The 22,946-nt window shown below is 39.2% G+C and overlaps 1 protein-coding gene across 14 annotated transcripts in view; it reads right to left on the bottom strand.

Annotated features, from left to right (window-relative positions):
- Window positions 1–22,946, bottom strand: part of Syne1 (spectrin repeat containing nuclear envelope protein 1) — a 406,378-nt gene that overhangs the window by 308,975 nt on the left and 74,457 nt on the right. For 10 of the 14 annotated variants that reach the window (XM_070010443.1, XM_070010444.1, XM_070010431.1 and 7 more), the window contains 8 exons: window positions 20,915–20,998; window positions 17,037–17,057; window positions 16,459–16,551; window positions 15,318–15,496; window positions 10,723–10,919; window positions 9,546–9,655; window positions 6,213–6,263; window positions 2,308–2,415 (listed from right to left, as the gene is read on the bottom strand). In XM_070010443.1, the coding sequence (XP_069866544.1) occupies window positions 2,308–2,415; window positions 6,213–6,263; window positions 9,546–9,655; window positions 10,723–10,919; window positions 15,318–15,496; window positions 16,459–16,551; window positions 17,037–17,057; window positions 20,915–20,998 (843 nt within the window). The remainder of the gene's footprint in view (window positions 1–2,307; window positions 2,416–6,212; window positions 6,264–9,545; window positions 9,656–10,722; window positions 10,920–15,317; window positions 15,497–16,458; window positions 16,552–17,036; window positions 17,058–20,914; window positions 20,999–22,946) is intronic. The other 4 variants (XM_070010437.1, XM_070010438.1, XM_070010434.1 and 1 more) reach the window with 2 other exon arrangements.

The following is a 22,946-nucleotide window of genomic DNA, read 5'->3' as shown; positions in this document are numbered from 1 at the left end:
AATCATGCTAATAAAAGACAGCTAAATTTTTGTTTATGTAATCCTATACTAAGAGGTTTAGTTTATTGGACCTCCTATACATATCAAGCCTTCTAATTCTGTAGCATTAAAATATTATGTATCCTAGAAAATTTAACTAAACATATAATAACTAGACTTAACCATCGGCCTGATGCCAACATAGAAGTAGTACTTTAAGTTCTACATGTTACACTAAATTAGTACATCGTAAAGTGTGATTCCAAGTCTAGATATCAATTGAAAATATCATTAAATTGTGTAATGATATTATCAAAACATGCAAGGGAAAGTCTAGCAGAAAATGGAGCTACAAGAACTGGAGACATTTGAACATGTAGATTCACGGGAAGGCCACTGGGGGGAGGTGGTGAGTAAAACTTTCACTATGAATTTCTTCCATTCTCTCTAACTTAATGGAATTTAAAGAATGGGAAAAAGAAAATAAGTATTTAACTCTCTCCCACAGAAGTTTATGTTTGTGAAAACTAGAAAACACAGTGTTAATTGGCAAGTTAAATTAGAAGATAACAAAATGTACCTATCAAAGAAAAATTTCCCTAGATACTGAGTTCAGATAGTCCCCAAGCCTGTTTTTTTAAGCTACAGAAAAACATTTGTGGCTCAAAAGATATGTTTCTGTTAATTTTTTAATCCCTAATTTCCTTTTAATAAAATAACAATTGGGTCACCAGCAAGCTTATAACTTGCAGATTATATTTTGATTATTTGTGCTAGAATTAAAACTCATCAATGATTAAATAAGCATATAAATTTTGCTCTTAGCTTTTTTTGTTTTCAATTTACTGGCTCAATCATCTTATGATGGAGTTTAACCAAGACTTTTTTGGGGGAGGAGGTTGGGGAAAGGTTATTGAATTTCAGGCAAAGGATAGATGGAAAAGAATCAAATATGGATTGTTTTGTCAAATTCAACAAAAACACAAATGCATAAAGTCAGGCACATTTTCAAACCTAGAAAAATCATACACCAAGTGAATAATATTGGAATACGTTGTTTCTATGGACAAAGATGACATAATAAAACTCACTGAAAACTGGAATAGTAAACCCAAGGAAAGGAGAAAGCAATAGAAGGTTTCATCTGAAGTATAATACATCCATGTGTGAAAATACCACAGCAAAATTCCCTTAAACAATTAACATACACGTTAAAGAATGAATGACGGTAATGACAGGTGCTGCTTTTGGTGGGGGAGCAGGCTGCGGTGAGATGGGAAAGAGCAAGGGTTGGGAATGAGTGTGAACAAGGTGTAAGTACTCTACGTGCACAAAAATAGAGCAATGATAACTAGTGAAGTTGTTCTAAGAAGACGAGGGGGAATGAAGGAAAGTGACAAGGAGTAAAGTGAATCAATGTACACTGTATACATATGTGTATGCGTTGGATAGGTGGATGGATGGATGAATGGATGGATGACAAAAACTAATGTATGCCAATTTTAAATCTTTTTTAAAAAGCCAAACACAAAAATCATGATTGATCTTATTCCCTGTGGTATGCTCTTATTCTACCAAGTTCACTTTTATACCTAAAAATAACTAAAATTGCACATGGAGAAGAATATAACACAGTATCATGCAGACTATGCCAATATATAGACTCTACTGTGGTCAGTTCTGTCACGAAAACAAGGTAGGGCATCTCAAATAGGTGAGACACGACCAAGCTCCCTAGAATAAATCACAGCTTCTTAATGGGAAAAACCTGTTCGAAGGCATTGTGTCTTCAAGTGAAAATTAGGAGCAGAAAACCAATTAATGGCAGAGTAATGAACCTAAGGAAAATAACCATAGTGACCTCTTCTTGAGGACAACAGTTCTGAATGGCATAGGGTGCAGGAGAAGCTGATTTTCTTAAGAGCCACTTTCCAAACAATCATGTTGCAATCCTTTATTAAATTCGACTTATTTTGTGGTTATTTTCATTTGTCTCGACAGTGCTTTTGGTTTTTGTCTTGTTTTGTTTTGTTTTGGTGAATTTCAACATCAGATGACGACCATTAAAGAGCTGTGCAGAGATAATGTCTATATGTTTTTGCCCAGGGTCACCTATAGAAGACTGAATTCCCTACCAGTGACAGCCTCTCAGAGCTCCATGTGTAGTATGGACAGAATACAGCTGAAAGCTTTCTGCTTAGTAGAATTATAGTATGTTCAGATTTATGAGAATACGTATTATTTCTCTGCAGGTAGGTTAAGTGACATAGATAAGGCACGCTCATGAAAAGCTTTTGAAACATTCACCATCTCTTTCCCATACATTACCTGGTATTTCTCCTGCGGGTTTGATTCTATCATTTGTGCTCTTGTCAAATCCCTTTCAAATTGTTCTATCCAAACTTTCATTTCCTTCAAAATTAGTCTGTCTTCTCTCTGGAGACCATGAAACATGACAACCTTATTAGTAAGCATGAATTTATTTAATTGATGGTTATATTTAATATGTAACATATCACAAGTGTCTCTGAAAATTTTTCTTTCTCTTTGTCCCACATTTTTTGTTTTGTTTTGTTTTGTTTTGTTTTGGAGTGTAAGAAACTGAACAAACTAATTCTCAGAAAAGATCTTAATTAAAAGAAAAAAGCCAGAAGTGGCGCTGTGGCTCAAGTGGTAGAACGCTAGCCTTGAGCTGAAGAGCTGAGGGACAGTGCCCAGGCCCAGAGTTCAGGCCCCACGACCGGACCCAAAAAAAAAAAAAAAAAAGAAAAGAAAAGAAAAGATCTTAATTGTCTCATTAATTGCTGAAATTATCTACCTCCTTCCCCCTGCTCATCCTCAAAATGAAGAGAACTTAGTGTTCCCTTAAGTTAGAGCAACAAGTTAATAAGGAAAATGTGTTCAAAACAGAAGATGACATCATGGCCAGAAAGACACAGAAGGAAGGAGAGCCGGATGGAAACACAGGTTGGTGAGTGGCATTTCAGGCCCAGGTCACTGGCAATGCAGGAGTCTATTCTAGATGGAATTGACTTTGATTGATTGAGTTCAGGGAGTTGCTGCTGCAAACATTTTGGAAAACTGCCCGGGTTATGATTTTAAAGTGATATTCAATATTGGAAGCTCCGAGGAGACAGAGAACACAAGGATCTTGCTCAATGTCAGATTCCTAGGTTGTTGCACCCTGGTTACTGCGAGAGGATTACCAAACTACCCACTGAACAAATGCATTGGTATTTTTCTATACATAATTACAGGAGGCAAAATTCAGTAGACATATTTTTTTTAAAAAAACAAAGATTTCATATTTGGCAAGAAATCCAAAATAATCAGAGCTATATTATTTTTAGTATGACTATTAGGTGCTTGTAAGTAGCTTTCCCCTGTAGCATCTTGCTCACATGTCTGGTGACGCTGGTGAAAGGAGAGGAGGAATGTAGAATAGAGAGTGCGGTCCACATAGGCAGGCAGAACCAGCTCAAATTTGACTGGCCTATGCAACCATTCTGTGGCCTTGGTCCATCTTCAGCAGCTCACCTGAGTTCATTGGAGATAAGAGTCCCATGGACTTTCCTGCCCAGGCTGCCTTAGAACCACAACCCTTAGCTTCCTGAGTAATGAAGAGCGCAGGCATGAGTCACTGGTAAGTTGCTAGCAACACATTCTTAAAAGCCTATGGGAAAATGCTCCGGATTCACTTGCAGCATATCGGAGGTCTGCGGGGAGCATGGATCTGCACTGACACTTCACAGTATCTTCCTGTGGTTTTGGTGACAGTTCAGGATCATCTCTGTTACCGAACCCAGATGGACTGGCACACATTGTTGGGATAATCCATGTTTTCTTCTCCTTTTTGGGTTGTTTTTTTTTTTTTTGTCAGTCATGGGGCTTGAACTATGGGCCTGGACGCTGTCCCTGAGCAATTCAGCTCAAGGCAAGCGCTCTACCACTTGAGCCACAGTGCCATTTCTGGTTTCCTGGTGGTTCATTGGAGATAAGTGTCTCATGGCCTTTTCCTGCCCAGGCTGGTTTTGAACCGCGATCCTCAGATCTCAGCCTCCTGAGTAGCTAGGATTACAGGTGTGAGCTACCGGCGCCTGGTTGCTTTTTGGTTTTCACAGATAGTCATCTGAATGTGAGCACTAATCTTCCTCTTTCTCCTTGGACATTCTCTGCGAAACTTCTTTTGACCCAGAACTCTGTGCTCAGAGTCTTTTTCTTCTGTGCTAAGGATTCTAAAAGTTCCTTCTGCACACAGCTGCTTGGAGGTTTTGTGAGAACTCGAATGGCTGGGCACACACCGGGCTTTGTGATTCAGTGAACTGTGGCAAGGCCCAGAAATTTATAACTCTAACCAAGCATCCAGGGGAGCTGGGCTAGCTGGTGTACAGGCCGCATACAGAGAACCCCCGGTTCATAGTCAACTACATGGCAGACGTAATGCTGTGCCCTGAATTACAGACCTGTCACGTGTATTGTTATCTCTAATGCCTGACCCAGTGTCTATCCCTCAGTATTCACCCAATGTATGGCTGTGAAGCAGTTGTTACTTGATAGCATAGTTATTAAGAGGAAGAGGTATAACAGGAGACATTTGAAAAGCTTCAGCCCCTCCCACAATGCCTGGCCTCACTGATCACGTGAACATCATCAAGGGCCACATTATCCTGTTATTATTGGTCGATTTTCATGCCCAGGAACACACTGGTAATGCATTCTTGTTGACTGATTGGGTTTTTTGTGGTTTTCTGTCGTACTGGTGACAGTGCTTCCACTCAGGGCCTGGGCGCTATCCTTGAGCATTTTTCCCCTCAAGGCTAGTAGTACTCCATCACTTAAGCCACAGCTCCACTTCTGACTCTTCAGTAGTTCATTAGAGATAAGAGTCCCATGGACTTTCCTGCCCAGGCTGGCTTAGGACCACAACCCTCAGCTTCCTGAGTAATGAAGAGCACAGGCATGAGACACTGGTAAATTGCTAGCAATGCATTCTTGAGAGGCCAGGGGAAAATGCTCCGGATTCACCAGCAGCGTACCAGAGGTCTGCAGGGAGCATGGATCTGCACTGACAGTCTTCAAGGACAGGCTTAGCAGAAACTGCTACCTCTGAGAGGAACCCCGCGCTGTCCCTAAGAGCAGCTGGTTGTTACTAACAAATTATTTCACAAATCACCTGAGGATTATGCACTTAAAATAAGCTTTTTAGAATCCATTCAGCACGTGCTTTTTTGTGTGTGTTGGCTGGGAGAGTATAGAAGGAAAGAGAGCGGTAGCTAATTATATACCCATTTCTAAGAGGGGAATGAAGTTTCAAACAGTCAAATCCCAGAACCCAACTGGTGGCTTTTCTGGAAACTTCACATGCATTCAAAAAAAAAAAAAAAAGACACTGGGACAATTTGCAAAAAGACATTTTAAACTCCAAGCGGCTACACCATCAACTTACTTTCTTTCCTTTTCTCTCTCCCTTCCTCCTTCACTCTTTCTCACAAACACAAAGCCATGTTTGTATTTCTTGCCCTGTTTATATGTAAACTGTTGCTTCATGAAACATGGAATAAACTAATTTAATATCTGACATGCTATTAGTTCATTCTGATTTTCCATTCTCAAGGTTGATATGAAATCTATTGTGTCGACGGGTATTTAATCACAGGCCCAGCTGTCATAGAAAGATGGAAAAGCTAAAATTTAGAAGAAGCAGTCAAAGCTTGAATATGAGCAAGGATTAAAAATCATTCATCCTACAAATATTTTGTAGATATACTATAGATCATGAATTTGATTAAACCATGTGGCTTAATATAGAACAAAAGAGATGCGTGGAAATTCCGTTTGACAAAAATAACCTTTCCAAAAGAATTTCTGCTGGATATTTTAAGATACAAAAATAATCCTTTAACTGTTTTTTTGTTAATTTTTCTTGTTACATTTTAAGAAACCAAAGTTAGTTACCAGAAGTTTTTCTTTTATTAGCTTAGTTACGTGTTAAAAGGAAATGAAAAATCCTCATGTGATTAAAGATTAAATCCACGGGAATGGCTTCAACTGCTGCTGACATTTAATAACACACATGCGTGGGTGTTTTTCTGTTAGACATAAAGAAACTGACACTGTTAAGGTATTATAAGGAATATGGACATAGGGTGCATACATGCAGAGGAATGGCTCATAAGCTACAGAATGTAAGATACTTGAAACAGTTCACTCATTCCAGATTGTTTGAATCTTACCTGAAAACTTTGGATACAATATGCAAAGGATGAGAGAACTGGAAGTATTTCCTAACATAAAAAGATAATATATAGAAACACAATATAAATCAGGGACAAAAAAGTATACAGGGAATAAGAAGGAACTCAGCTGGCAGGCATCTTTTTTATAGACAAATAAGCAAGTATTTTAAAGGTGTAATTACTTTAAGAGGTTTCAATAGCTTCTGTTTTTGTTGTTGTTCCGCTAGGAGCTCGAATTCAAGGCCTACCCACTCCCCCTTGGCTTTTTTGCTCAGGTCTGGGGCTCTACCACTTGAGCCACATTTCTACCTTCAGGGTTTTTTTTTTTTCTGGTTCATTGAAAATAAAAGTCTCATGGATATTTTTTTTTTTTTTGCCTGTGCTGAATTTGAACCTCCATCTTCAGATCTCAGTCTCCTGAATAGCTAGGATTACAGGTGCAGACCAACAGCACCCAAATGGTTTTTAAAACATTCAATATATCAACATATTTTATTTTAAGTTCAAATGGTCACGTGGGAAAACATAGTTTGTAGATGTGTTTTGAAATAAAATTAAACATTTTAGCAGAAGAACTATGTTAACAGAAGTAGGCGAACTTTTATCTTCCCCCTATTCATAAATACACTACCAGCTTATACCTAAGGAATATCTTGAGAGAAAAAATTTATTTATTATTATCTATTACCAGTAAGAAGATTATATTCCAAATGAAGCCCATACTATTTTCAATTGAAATAGACATCAAAAACACATGGAAAAATGGATACTTAGTAGATAGGTTAATTCACAGATGTTTAAAAATGAAGAAATTGCTAATACTTGAATATTGCATGTTTTCAGAAGATGGTATATAATATAAAGATACATAGAGCTTACAAATTCTTGAAAATTCATCAAGTTGAGGACCATCTACCACAGTAACAAATACAAGCCTTACATCATAAAAATTATTTTTGCTTATTGAAAATATTCAAATTTTGATGCTTATCACATGTGTTCACAGCAAACAATAAAACATATTTTCGTCAAAATTAAATTGGGGAAGCCCTGAAGAAGTCAGGTACTTCCTCTTTTAGGAAAGAAATGGAGGGAATTGTCTTACATGACCGAGGTTTATTATATCTACAGAGTTAAGTTAATCGTTGGTAATAAAAACGCTGCACTGCAGTGCTGAGAAGCTTGTCCGGGAGGCTCCCTGGGTTAACTTCCTGCTCCTGGTCTTAATGGAAGCAGCTTCTAGAAACTTCTTTCACTTCTCGATACTTCTTAGAAATATTTGCTTTACATACCATTGACAAATGAGCCTAGAGATGCAGGTTTGATCTTGAATTTTTGGAAAGTAGCAAGGGAAGTTTCCTTTTTACAAAACTAGAGACTTTCGGTGGAATGTCATGTTAATACAATCCCCTAACTCTAGACAACTGGTGCCCCTGTGTTAATTACTTCCTGAAGTCAGGGACAAGTCACTATTAATAGCAAATCTGTTTCTACAAGTAAACAATACAATAGAACAGAATCCCTGACCTTTTCCTTCCTTAGACCTGCTTCTAGTGTTCAAAAAAAAAAACAAAAAAAACACACTTAATGACTTTTGTTTTTCTAAATGATTTTCTTGGTAATGGCAAAGCACTCCAAAATTCTGATAGCAACCACAGAGACAGAAGCATAGCTCCTAATTTTCCTCGGTCCATTTTCCCTTATAATTAAGCTGAAATTCAGCAGTGAATCACCCTCGGGTAATTAAAAATAATCACAATTTACAAGGTAGGAAGAGAATGGAATATCCATTCTCACTGGAAATCTGGCCCTTCGGTATTCTGCTTGGAGCACAAAATGAGGCAAACTTGATAGATAAACTGGTACTTTTTTTTTGTCAGTCATGGGGCTTGAACTCTGGGCTTGGGCGCTGTCCCTGCGCTCTTCAGCTTAAGGCAAGCGCTCTACCGCTTGAGCCACAGCACCACTTCTGGTTTTCTAGTGATTTATTGGAGATAAGAGTCTCACAGACTTTCCTGCCGGGGCTGGCTTCAAACCGCAATCCTCAGATCTCAGCCTCCTGAGTAGCTAGGATTACAGGCGTGAGCCACCGGCACCCAACCTAAACTGATACTTTTAAAACATGTCAAAAGCAATAATATTTCATATGCCCTTTTGACTAGGAATTCCACTTCCAAGACTTTTCATACAGCAAGGTTTTTTTTACAATACTGCTTATCTAATATTATTTGCCAGTTGAAAAATTAGAAATTCACAGCAGTTAGGTCTGGATAAATTAGTGTATGTGTATGGGCTGCGTAGCTCTTTACTCATTTCTTTAAATTTTTAATACTTTTGGCAGGATTAGCGTTTTCAAGTCAAGACTTTATACTTGCTAGATACATGCTCTCTGACTTGGCCCACAGTCCCAGGCCTTTTTGGCTTTGGTTATTTTATGCCAAGGCTGACCTAGACTGCGATCCTCCTATGCATTTATGCTTCCTTCTGTAGCTGGGATTACAGGGTTTTGCCACCCCATCCGTCTTTATTCTACTGAGATGAGGTCTTGGGTATGTTATGCCCAGGCCAGCCTCAAATTATGATCCTCACAATATCAGACTCTGAAACTTCAAGGATTACAGACTTGAACCAATGTATCCAGCTTAAAAGTAGCATAAAACTTTATGGATACTGTGATCTATTTTGTTTAAAAATGTATTTTTAACATATTTTTTAAATATTGGGAACAAATATGTTCACATTTTCCCCTAGGGTAGTTTTGGTCTAGAAGATGAGGTACAGATAAATTTCCTTTTTTCATGTCCAATTTTTAAGAGATATTAGCGACAATAAACCTGTTAATTAAGCATTATAAAAAAGTGTTAAATCATTGAAAAGATAAAAATCTAACCATGGTGAATAATTAAGATTTTCTGCTACCATGTTTGCTGTCAGTGGATGTCACACAATCTAGAATTGAAATAAGCTTTCCTAAGATCTAGTAGACTAAGGAGCCTCACAAACTGTAGGTACAAATAATATGATGCATATAAAATTATTGCAATCCTCACATTAAAAGAAGGAACTAAAATGGAGTTGCCAGCACCATCTTTCCTCACCTGTAATGCATCACCACTGAACAGCTAACATTTATCATCAGCAAAGCTCTCTCTGATATATCCAACATATAAACTAGAGAAATACTTCCACTATTCGCTTCTCCATTGGATGATCTCTGTTCCTTGCTCAGTTTCTCTTGTATTAAATAAAATTGAATTTGATATTTTTGAAAACATCCTCATCACCATCTGAGTTGAGCACACCACCCATATGTAAAGGGAACACAGCTACCTCATCCTCTCGGCCGTCGGCGCCGGCATTGTGGACGTCAGGATAATGTGTCAGGAACTGGGCTACATAGGTCATGATGGACTTCTCATCTGGCTTATCCACATCCACATCTGCAAAGCCAAAGCACATGTGAACAAATTAACTCACAGTCACTGGGTTTTGATAACACAAGTTTTGACCTCTAGCAATTTACCGAAAAACACCATCCAAATGACAGGCAGAAAACCAGGCGCCAGTGGCTCACACCTGTCATCCTGACTACTCAGGAAGCTGAGATCTGAGGATCATGGTTCAAAGCCAGCCCAGGCATGGAAGTCCCTGAGACCCTTATTTTCACTTAACTACTAAGAAAATAAAAAACCTGCCAGCAATGGAACTATGACTCATGTAGTATAGTGCTGGCCATGAGTAAAAACATCTCTGAGACAGCACGAGCCCCAGGACCACCACTACCCCCCGCCAAAAAAGTTTACATACCACCTATGCTACCTTCATTTACCTCACTGCCTAACACAAACAAAGCTTAAAGATTTCCCTAACATGTGGAGCTACTGAAAGTAGACAGGAGCAGGTATACTCATCCGACACAGCAGACTTCAAACACAAATGACTCAAAAGAAACAAAGAAAGTCACTTCATATTAAAAAATAGGATTTACTTCAATGATGTAACAAGCATAAATATATGCACCATTGGGGTTGAATAGTTCACTGGCGCCAAAGCACTGAATGAATGGTTATTAATATTTCTGTATCTAATGACAACCCCTTTAAAGACAGAATCTTAAACTGCTGCTAATTTCCTCTATTTACTTTACTCTTTGGATTATATAATGTGATTATTTTATCACATCACAATCCCTGTTCTTTCAACACACGTCCAAAACCTTCATTCCACCCTCAGTCCGGTTCCCATGGCTTTGAACTACAATCTGTTAGTGGCTGGCCATATGTCAAAGCCAAAAAGCCATGTGGAACAACGCTGTCATATTTGGTTACTAAACATGATGACACGTACTCTCTATCCAGAAGGAAGTTGGTACGGGAGGGTAGTATGTCTTCCTGCTTTCCTCCAGCTTTCTGGCTCTTAACGGAGGGTTATGAGTCACGCCACGTGTGGATTTGGTACACACACAAGCCAGTGCAGCCAGAAGCACACGTTGCATGTCCGGGCGTACCTTCAGGATCCAGCAGCCGCGGGATGCCCAGTTGTGTTTCAGCAATACTGAAAGCGTCCTCCAGATTTTCTCGGTTCGATCTGCTTTTCACCTTCTCCAGGTCTACCAGCTCCGGCCGGATGGCATGGATGACGGAATGAAAGGCAAGTCCGCTTCTCCAGCTCCGCCCGAAGTCTTTCAGTTCTATTCCCATCTGCCTTAAGGTAACAAACAAAAACAATGTCAAACTACCAGGAAACAAAAGCACGTGCTCGGTCTATAAGGACCCAACCAACCAAGCCCTAGTATTTTTCATTAATGACATGCATGTCAGTTAATTGTTACTGAATACAATCAAGCAAAACCATTTCCTAGAGGATATAATAGGTCAAAATTCAAGTTAATGATATTTAGAATTTTCTAGATGAGAGGTTTTTTGTTTTGTTTTGTTTTTTTTAGTAATGAAGATGGGTCACTATAAAGCAAATGTGGACACTTATAAAAAGGAAACCAATTTAAGGCAAAAGATGTAACACAATGTTTAAAAGAAAAATGGTGAGAATACCAAAGGTAATCATAACTAACCATGAGAAATTTTTTGAAGAAATTTCTTCCACATTTCTAAGCAACACTGTGTGAGACAGGCTGACTTCACAGGAGAATAAAAACATGAGAATGTCATACCAAATGCATTAAAGTGTCCAATGCATGTTACAAGAATGATTTTAACAAGAGCAAGAACCCACAACTAAGTGCTAAACCTATAAATGTGACTATGTAGTGAGCATGGATACAAGAAACTGGTAATTTTTTCAAAGTTGTTCTCATTTAACTTTATAGTTATTTCTCATGAAAGGAGAAACATTACTTAATTAGTTTTACCACATTCTCAAACTTTCTATGAAAAATACTTATTCTGTGAAAAGTATTAACTGAAATCCTCATTAACAGAAACTGGCAAGTGCTCATAAATATGATCTCAGTAAACTTAAGGTTCACTCTAAAACATGTTTACCAAAGTATATTCAGATTGTGTAAAATATTATGAGTTAAAATTAGCACCATTGGGCCTAATCATGGACTTCCTAAATCAATATTTTTGTACATTTTTTTTTACTGTAAAAATGTTGTACAGAGGTATTACAGCTACATGAGCAAGGTAATGAGTACATTTCCTATTGAGTATTGTTGCCTCTTCCTTGGCTAAATCAATATTTTAAAATAATTTTATAGGATTCCAGTAATCCTCAAAGATGAATTTTCTCTTAGCTTTTTGGAGATTTTTTTCTTTTTATTGTAGAACGGATTTAAATTCTTACAACCCCTGCAAGTTTAAAAGTCTGTCCTTATTAATTATTTATTCACACATCACTTCTTTATCTTACTTTTCTACTTATATTTTTCCTTTGCTCATATTTCTTTATTTAATATGTTTCTAGGTTGGGTGTGGTAGCCATGCCTGTAATCTCAGCTACTTGGGAGGTAGAGACAACTGATAGAAGGTAATAGTCCAGGTAAGATATTGGTAAGACCCTGTCTCAAAAACAAACTGAGCAAACTTGAACATGCCTGTAAGCTTGCTGATTGAGATGATGGAGGTAGAACAATCGTAATTAAATGCCAGCCCAAGCAAACTCATCTTCAGACCCTACAAGCCAAAGTGGTATATCGGAGCTCATGTAGTAGAGTGTCTATAAGTCCCTTCATTCCCCAGGCACACACACACACAGACACACACACACAGACACACACACACACAGACACACACACCTACACACACACAACTTTCTGTTTCTTTACACCAGTTCAGATTAATTTTTAACAAAATATGATGGGGCATAAAAATTAGCTAATAAATATTTACATGTTTTGGTATATTTTATATTTTCTGTTGGAGAAAAAGTATATTGTATTTTTGTTGGGGAAAAAAGTACATATGCATATTCATCCATTTAAAGATACATGTGCACCCTGTTCTGGTTAGATCCATGTTTAAGTAAATGTGTCGACTACATGCAACGCATTACTAAAAAGTTTATTCAAACTTCTCATTTAAGAATCATATATATATATATTATATATATATATATATATTATATATATATGCCCAAAGAAAACTCTGACCCATCACTTCAAGAAATGATAAAATAGTTGGGCACTGGTGGCCCATGCCTGTAATCCTAGCTGCTTGGAAAATTTAGATTGGGATGACTGTAGTTCAAGACCAGCTTGGACATACACAAGAACGCCTATCTTACCTGCGGGCATGGAGTTACACACCTATTATCCCCACTACATGGCAGGCTGAGGTCAGGAGGCTCACAGACTTAGGTTACCCTGAGCAGAAAACTCCACAGACTAAGAAGGTAGATGTAATAGTACGTGTCTGTCAGGCTACAGTGGGAAGCAAAATATAGACAAATCATGGCCTAGGCCGATGCCTGGGCAAAAAATTAAGATACTATCACAAAAACAACCAGTGCAAAACGGGCTGTCAGCAGGGCTTACGTGGTGGAGTGCCTACCTAGCAACACAAAACCCCAAGTTCAAACTCCAGTACTAAAAGAGGAAAAAACAACTGGTAAAAAATACATCCAGTAGGAAGTGGCACTGTGGCTCAAGTGGTAGAGTGCTAGCCTTGAGCTGAAGAGCTCAGGGACAGTGCCCAGGCCCAGAGTTCAAGGCCCATGACCAACCAAAAAAAAAAAAAAAAATATATATATATATATATATATATATATATATATATATATAAAATATCCAGTATATAGGTGTTTCGGACTTGTATTGCACATTTACTTTTAATTGTATACATATAATGAACTTGGCTTAAAGAGTCTAAGGAATCTGAAGTCTTTTTTCCATGTCAGATAAGTCAGTGTTTGGAAAGCACACACTGGGATGGAATTCAAAGCAGATTGTACAAAGACCTCCAATGCACACAAAGCAACACCCAGGGGAGTGAGCGCGTTCGAGTACTGATGGCTAAACACCCAGCAGATCTAACGTTCTGGATAGCTTCACAGACAATGAAAATATAACTTCCATATCTGTTTCATATACACAAGCTGCAAAAATGACTTTGGACCATCTCCCAATCCCTGCACATCTTGGAAACCCAACTCCATCCACATGGAGCGAGGCAAAATGGAGGAAGCTGACCCCTCCTTGGATTTGAGTTCACCTGAGCTACTGTGCTATGAAATAACCTTCAATGTAGCTTTGGTTAATTGTAATTGAGTGTAGAGCAATGGAAAACTCAATGTCACACAGACAATACTGCAATGGCGTCATGACCAAGGGCTGCCTGTGTCACCTGTCTTCTCCCTGGACCGCTGCTTCCCTTCTTCGCCCATCACGTTGTAATCAACATCTCTAATGCCCAGTGTGCTGCTTGAAAGCATGCTCCAACCACATGCAGGCTTTTGACATTTTAATTTCTACTACACACTCAAGGAGCCACAAGCTTTGCTCTTCAGAAATACTTCTGACTCTGTCTGGAATTAGAAAACCAACCACTCACACACTTTCAAAGCGAAGCAAAATTGCAGGTATTAGCAGCACTGACAGTGTCTTCTCTACGTTTAACTTTTCCTTCCTTATTTCCTGCTCCTCCAACATTTTTGAAAATAGAACTCCCTACATTCAGCATTTCAGTGTTGCATAATAAGTACTTGTTTACAACTTTTTCTCCAGCAGGAGTTAATCAAATTCAGATTAGTGTTAGATGAAATGAGAGAGCAAGCGAGTTGATTTTTACATGTCATCTAGGAAGATCAAACAAAAGCACAACTTCTATGTGAAGAAAATTGCCACTGATCCCATCAGACTACAAAACATTGTCATGCTCAACTGAACACCACTAAAATTGCTAGGAGATTTCTTGAGAATGCTAATTTTCTACCCATCACTATAACAGAAGTATATACATAGGTAAATTTAGATTTCAATCCAAAAAGCTAAAGTTGACAGAGGAAACTCTATTCCAGATAAAAGATAAGACCAGAGGTGGGGGGGGATTAAATGGCAAGAAAGTTTCAGGAAATAAAATTTTAAGGAAATAAAATTAGATTTGGAATGTGGGTCTTTTTTTTTTAATTGTGAAAATGATTTCTTTGTTGCTTTGGATGTCCCTCCCCCACAGTATAACCCCTGCTTTCACTGTATTTGATGTTGGTATAATTTGTGGAGGGGAAGGGAAAAAACAAATTGTTTAAATAAGGATCCAGGTGGAATGTGGATCTTAATTTGTATGATTATGACACCTTATTTAATAGTCTTACCAAGAGGTAAGCTAGTAAAAATATCTGCTTATTCGTCTGGGCAAAGATTATTTTCAAGCACAGAAACTCTAAACAATGACTTGATAACATAAGCCTTCCTGCTAATAATCAAAAGTACTGATTGATCAATTTTACTCATCAGGCCTAGTCACAGCAATGAAAATTGAACTCATTTTTGTCACAGCCTTTTCCTAGAGCCCTAGTGGCAATTTCCTGTTTATATTTTCAATCAAGGAGACTGTCTCTTTGACTGTCTCTTCAAATCTCCCAAGCAGAAGGAACGTAAGTAATAAATTGATCAGTCATCACAGACTTTCAGCTCTGGATACTTACTTTCCTGCTGTGTACTGCACCCACTTCAACAGAGCCTTCTTGGCATTTCCTTGGATCCTGGTGGGCACCTTGCGTTTGCTTGGGGGGCTGGCGGTCTCCGTGCTGAGCAGGCTGTCCACAGAGGAGGCACTGCTGGACAGTGACTGCAGCTGGGGCAGGTTGCTGGTCAGCTCTTCAATCTGCGCATGAGATTCATCATTGTTCCTCTGCCCCCAGAGAGATTTGCCTCTCCCCCTCCCACCAACTGAAAGTGATTGATCTTAACATCCCTGGAGAAGTACAAGGCCTTTCCAGGCAGAGTAGGGGTCTTCCTCCTCCTTTCTGCACTTCCCATGGCCATCACTAGATCTGCAGCCACACGGCAGAACATGGGTGTGTGCTGCCTGGGTGAGATGAATGGGTCGTATTTGTCTCTCACAGTTTCAGATGTTTGAAACTTATCCTCGATGTGATGAGACTGGGAAATACTGCAAAGTAAAACCTAACCGAAGATCCTTGGGGAAGATGCATTGGGAACAAACTCGTTGGTTTCTTATGGGATCCTGGTTAGTTCTCATGAGAGGACTGCTATACAAATCAGCTTGTAATTCTCTGCTGTCTGCCTTCCTGCCTCGCCACATGATCTTTCTGACCAGCAATCACCATGTGTGATAGACCAGACCATGAAGGGATGTGGCCAGGGCTCCCTTATCAGAGCCGCTTACATTTTCAATCTCACAACTGTGAGCTAATCAGCTTCTTTATAAGTTAAAGCACCTCGGGTATTTTGTGTTCATAATGGAAAGCAAACTAACACTTGAGTAGAACAACTATTCTACAAGAAATGCCAAGTTAATGATGAGAAATCATGTCTGAGAGGATTCTGGTGACAGGAAATAAAACATTTCCTGAGCTTCTACTACAGTTACATAGTATACAGTACACAGATATACAGTTATGCAGTCTATCTCCATAATGAGATTCCTTAGCTGAAGTTCTCTGAGATACAGGTTCAGGTAAAACACCTTTGCAGGGGAGATGATGAAATTCTGCTACCAAAAGACTGTGTATACAGTTGAAGGCCACCCAAAGGAATGGCAGAACATTCTTTCCCCACCCATGATTTTACAACAGGTTATAAAACGGACATGTAGGACCATACCTGGAAATACAGAATAATGGTCCACACCAGTCCAAGAACGATGGATGGACGGCCATCAGCTATGTCAGTGCAGTTGATATTCACTAATTTAATCTGTTTAAAAAGAAACATTCTATTAGTAATAAGCTACTATGTAACAACCCACTTAATCATGCAATAATTAGGTCTTAGCTACCGAGACGGTTTGGTTATCCTGTGTCATGGTATATAACAAGAGCAGATGGACCACAAAACAGCAAGCATGTGGTTTTGGTGGACATTTGGGCAAAATGAAAACAGCTACAAAACAGATTTCACAAACTTCTTTTGCTTAAAGTTGAAAAACAAAACAAATATTTATGTATATAAATATATAATATATGAATACATGTGCATAACCATGCAGGGATTAACTAATAAAAACATCAAACAAAATATGATTTTCTTTATACTGAGGAGTTGTGCGCATTTAAAAGAAACCATGGTGAGTAGCTGAGGAAGAAGCACTTACATTGCAGGTTGCTACCAAAGAGCCTGAAACTTAGGTTGTCTTTTACCTATATAAAGCAGGAGTTAAAAACTCTGAAGTTTATACTAACCGGTGATCCTCGGTACATGGACTGCCATGAAAAACAAAGGGAGAAGATGACATACAGATGCAAATGATCCTTTAAAATCAGTATGATTTGCTCAAAGGGAAACAAACGTATTACATTTAGAGCATGGCTTTTTAAAGACAAACAAAGGAAAGTTGAGAATTGGCACAATAGAGATTGTTACCATTAAGTTCTCTATTTAGGGACAATAATAACCATTAAGAATTGAAGACACATATTTCTCTGTCTACAGATAAATTCCAATTTTTTCCAATTATTAAAGATATTATTTTTAAAATAATAAGCAAAATGGACTTATATGGTAAGTCTGTCAACCTCTAAGGATGAAATCAACCACTGCCCATCATCCTTACCACAATTCCTATAGAAGTCAGAAAACAGATGAAAAACAACATATACTCCTAGTTAATAATTGTCACCAAGATTTCATGACATGTGTTAATAATAATAATAATAATGTTCAGAAGTATGAAGCATGAAATTTGCAGAATTCATCAAAATTTATACTGACACATTAAACCATCAACTTATTAAAACATAAATAATGGGCAAAGTGTGGTGCTGTCTGTAATTCCAGACATGTGGGAGAAAGTAGGAGGAAATATATCTAATAACACAATGGAATAGGGGTATGATCTAGGTGTGTACCTGCCTATCAAGGGTGAGGACCAAGACCCTGAGTTCAAACCCCAGTAACACTCACACCAAAAAAAAAAAGTACTTTATATGGTCAACAATCTAAGCTTTTTTTTTGGTAGGTCATGAGGCTTAGACACTATCCCTCAGATCTAGCTCAAGGCAAGTGCTCGACCACTGGAGCCACAGCACCACTTTGGGTTTTCTGGTGGTTAAGTGGAGATAAGTTTCACAAACTTTCCTGCCAGGGCTGGCTTTGAGCCATGATCCTCAGATCTCAGCCTCCTGGGTAGCTAGGATTACAGGCATGAACCACCAGCATCCAGAAATCTAGCCTTTTTTAAAGTATCCTGTTTGATATTAAGTATTTGATTATAACTTTGTAAAGCATATGAATTAATTCACAACATACAGATCGAGAAGAAAATAATCAAAACATTCTATTTTTCAGAATTATGTGGGTATCCATTTATAAACTTAGTTCTGCAAATGCCAAGTACAGATATCCTAAGTTTTTACAAAGTTGAAATAGTTAAATTTAAGAGACATGCCTTTTGGGAAATATATTATCTAACAATATTACATGCACGCGTTGCATTTTGACTTAGCAATCATGTTTCTAGGAAGTAATGAAGAAAATACACCTCCAGCAATGTGGAAGTGTTGGTGAGCCATGGTAGTATCCCTCGCCCTAAAATAAACTGAAAGAATTAAAGTCACCTGGGATGTGTGTGTTTGATGTGTGGTGTGTGCATGTGAATGTAGCACAACACTACATAGAATACAATTGCAAGTTACCTCTGTTATGAATGAATACTATAAACACACTGAAGAAGAACTAGAAAGTAACATCAGGACATTTAGAAAATAGCTTTATGAGTCAACACTAAGCTGCTAAATACAGACAGAAGTACATGGATAGTGTTCTCCGGTTAGTGATGGTTTGCATGGGTGTATGGACTGGTAATTCTTGAACTATTTCATATGTAGATTCATTCTTCACAAATACATAAATGCATTAAAATGAGAACAGGGGCAAAAAACATTATGTAAGGAGAGAATAAGTCTCACAGTGTGTTCTGGAACCAAAGTTATCACTGTAACCTAATGGTTTAAACATACGCATACAAACAGACCCAGCAGGAGGAAGGTTTGTGCGCAGGTGTGTACAGGGGAGGAGACTAGAGAGAGAGGACACATACATGTGTCTACATTTGTTGGCAAACCTAATATTTCTTAGCAGTGACAGTAGCGAGAACCCAGGAGCCATGACTTTCTAGTAGCCACAACACACCTAGGAGCCAGACACGGGCTCTAATTACCATCACCAACAAGAAGAGCAAAGCTTCCTTTGAGAACTGACTGAATCTGGGACTGGACTAGGGAAAATGGAAGACAGAGCTGGGACAACTGTGCTTAGACTAAACAAAGAAGTGCCTAGGAAGGGGAAGGCCCTGCCGGGAAACATGGCAGACGTCAGTGAAGGAGATCTCAATGTAAAATCTAGCACAATATGAGTCACAATGCAATATGAGCAATAACTAATCACTGATTGCATCTGTAGGATAAGACCAATACAAATGAGTTCAAATGGAAGGAAATAACCAGTTGCATAAATAAACAGACACATATGGGGCAAATGACATCTTTTTCATATAGGATGCTTTTAATAGTAAATGCAGATGGAATGAGAGGAACAAGTATCTGTTAGAAGCAATATGTGAAAGTCTGAAGAAGAGCAGAGAAATCAGACAGGACCCGTTGGGGGTGCAAGTCATTTCTCAACCACGAGAGAGAAAGCAGCAATAGAAAAGGATGGCAGACATCAATTGCTGTGACCCGAACAGGTATTAGAAGCTCAGTCTTTAAATTCATCTTAATAGAATTGGAAATGAAGCCTGTGGGCAGATCAAGACAAGGTCAAGGTAATATTATGTCATTTCCAGGAAAATGGATGGACCTGGGGAAATTATGCAAAAGTGAAGTGAGTCAGTTGCAGAGAGGCAAAAGGCACGTGTTTTCTCTCCTCTGTGGAAATTCAGTACACAATAGCAACATCTATGAAAACATACATGGGCCAGATGCCCATACACACAAGCAACCTGACTTAGATAGGGGATGGGAGGGAGGGGGCGGGGAGGATTCCCACGGGGAAACTCCTTCCAACAATTAAAGGACAGTTGAACAAAATGAGCAACTTCAGAAAGCTGAAACACGTTTTGCCTGAGGGGAGGTGGGACTTAAAGGGAGGGTGGAAGATGAATCGAGGTAAGAATTCAGTCTTGATATTCAAGGTACTCGGGTGGAATATTGTCCCTGGTGACTGGCGGAGGTGGGGTTGGGACAGATGCGCAGAATGATGGAAGGGATAACACTGATCAAGATGCCTTGTGTTTATTAACTGACATGAATCGAAACCCCTTCGTACAATTACTTAAAGATTGTTTTTAAAAAGGGGCACTGAGGTCAAGATAGGGTCACTGGGGTGGGGCCACAATCAATGGGACTTGTGGCTTTGTCAGAAGCTGACATGAGCTTCTCTACCTCCCCCGTGTGTGACACCTTCAATTATGGTATGAGGCAGCGAAATGCACGTGTCATGCTGTGGGCTTGCTGGCCAAGTACACTTCCTTCATTATGAATTATCCAGCCCCAAGTGTTGGCTATAGCCACAGAAAACTATGACCCCCATCACTTTACCATAGGATCACTGTTAACATCATCAGCAAGAGAATGTAACAGACCTCTCTGCGCACTAAAATGCCACACAGGGAAGAACGCCGCAGGCCTTCCTTGGAGTTCTTACAGGCAATGTATAGCCTCAGTCTGACTATGAGAGAGCGTCATGCAAACCCATGCCCAGAGTCCATCTGCCCAAAGCACCAAAGGTTGTAGAAGACAACAATGAAGACTTGCCTTAGAAGACTCACACAAGTAAATGCATACCATGAGGTTGGATTGAGTACTGGGCCAAAGATGGTAAAGGTTTGTGCTCTAGTTAGTAGTTTCAACTGTAACTTTCCTATTTTAGTAACAGTACCATGTTTATGGAAGTGCTTAAGATTAGAGGAAGGGGAACAGAGCGATGTAAAATTTCTCTTTGGCAATTCCTTCATAAATCTAAAATTATTTCACAATGACATTGTCTGTCCGTGCAGTTCCACTGATGCACTGCGTTTGTATCCCACAGCCAGTGGCAATGCCAGAAGCCCAGGCCTTCTTACCTTTCTTCCTTCCAGGAACTTGAGGGCAGTGCCGATGTTTGCCATAGCTCGGATGCGTTTCCCACCACGGCCCTGTTCACAAGGCTGGGGAAATAGAAGCAGGAAGAAATAGGAATGTACATAGGTTCATTTTACTCCTGTGCATGAGACAAATAGTTGTTTGGGCCTTTACCTTGTAAGTATGAATCTTTGGAAATGTCATTTTTCACCAAATATTGTATCCCTGAGTTTCATCTATATCATTGCCTTTCACCAGATTCCAGTCTTCTTCTTTTTTTTTTTTTATGTCAGTCCTGGGTCTTGAACTCTGGGCCTGGGCGCTGTCCCTCAGCTCTTCAGCTCAAGGCTAGTGCTCTACCACTTGAGCTAGAGTGTCACTTCTGGTTTTCTGAGTGGTTTACTGGAGCTAAGAGTTTCTCAGACATTCCTTCCCGGGCTGGCTTTGAACCTCGATCCTCAGATCTCAGCCTCCTGAGTAGCTAGGATGACAGGCATGAGCCACCAGCGCCTGGCTAGATTGCATTCTTTTTGACAGCTATGAAATGTGCCACTCATATGCTCTCTTTCTCTCGTGAACCTGAATTATTTCCAGGACATGAGGTTATGCTCCTTGGTGGTAGATAAGTCTCATTCTTCTCACCTTTTTAAGCAAGCACAGCTCCTCTTGGGTGCAAGAGACAGGAGGAGAATGCTGAGACAGTGGGACATGTACAACTTCCCAGCTGTAAAGTAATGCCACACTTTTCCTTTCCTCTTTCACTCTTGTTAGCATTCAAAAAGAATCCCACGGAGGTATATTTATTTTCTACAATGTTTTTTTTTACCTCTCTTACCCTAATTGTTCCTTGAATTGCTTCAACCTTATTTTAAATATACTTAACCTCTCTCCCTCCCTCCCTCCCTCTCTCTCTCTCTCTCTCTCTCTCTCTCTCTCTCTCTCTCTCTCTCTCTCTCTCTCTCTCTCTCTCTCTCTCTCTCTCTTTGCTGTTGTTTTTTGTTTGTTTGTTTTTCTTTTTGGTCCAAGACCAGAACTCAAACTCGGTAATTAATGTTTTTGCTTATTGGCTGATGCTCTTCCACCTGAACCACGCCTCCAACCTCAACATAGCTCTTTCAACCTTTCAGAGTATAAATTGTGAAGGTTGACAAGGCTGCAACTTGACATATAAACTTACTTCAGAGTGTTTTTAAATGTTCATAATTTCAGTGTAGTTAACTATAACAATCTTTTGCAATCTATATTTGTGTATCTTATTGAGTATTTCTCTCACCCAATGTCTGAAAGATTTATTTTCCACTAAAGTGTTTCCAGTGATTGTGCAACTCGTTTCTGGATCACACAGATGTGGTTTTCTGTGTAAGTTAGACGGATCCAATTCTATCCTTCCTCTGAGAAAGTAACCTCTGTTTTCATTCTGTTTGTTGAACAATCTCTCCTTTTCCTCCGATCTGACATCTCCTGTCACGTACCAAGGTTCCAGCCCTGCTCTTGATCTGTTTCTACATCTATCGCGTTGACAACAGGATCAACCCTGTGACAACACCACACGATCTAAAATAGCACCACAGCATGGCAGCATCTGCTATCCCGTCAGGTAAATGACTTCTCTCAGCTTTCCTTCTCCAGAAGTACCCTGACTAAATGAGAAGATACACACACCCATGTAATTGTCTTATCACATCTTTACATCTAGCTTTCTACAGTTTAAACTATCCTGACCCGGGTAAACATTCTCACGTTCATGAAGGCGCTAGCCAAATTCTGTTCGTCTGTGTTTTCCTTTGAGGGTGGTAGAGAAGGTCTATCCGTGGGAAGGTCTGCTGAAATGTTAGCTGTGTGATTAGTAGATGATGCTGACTCCTCTCAGAGGGGTGAAGTCGACTCTAACTACGTGATAGATGACTACCAGAGTCACTGGACATCGTGCAGAGCCAGAGGATGCTAAGGTTCTCTTTCTCTGAGACTGTCCACTTACTTACTTCTAAGCGGATCTTCTGGCCTCTCCGAAATGCAAAGGGCACAGAAGTCTTC

The sequence above is a fragment of the Dipodomys merriami genome, unplaced genomic scaffold (assembly GCF_024711535.1).
Source record: "Dipodomys merriami isolate MVZ:Mamm:240054 unplaced genomic scaffold, mDipMer1.0.p SCAF_8, whole genome shotgun sequence".
Classification (NCBI taxonomy): Eukaryota; Metazoa; Chordata; class Mammalia; order Rodentia; family Heteromyidae; genus Dipodomys; species Dipodomys merriami.
This window is presented reverse-complemented; position numbering and strand designations above follow the sequence as displayed.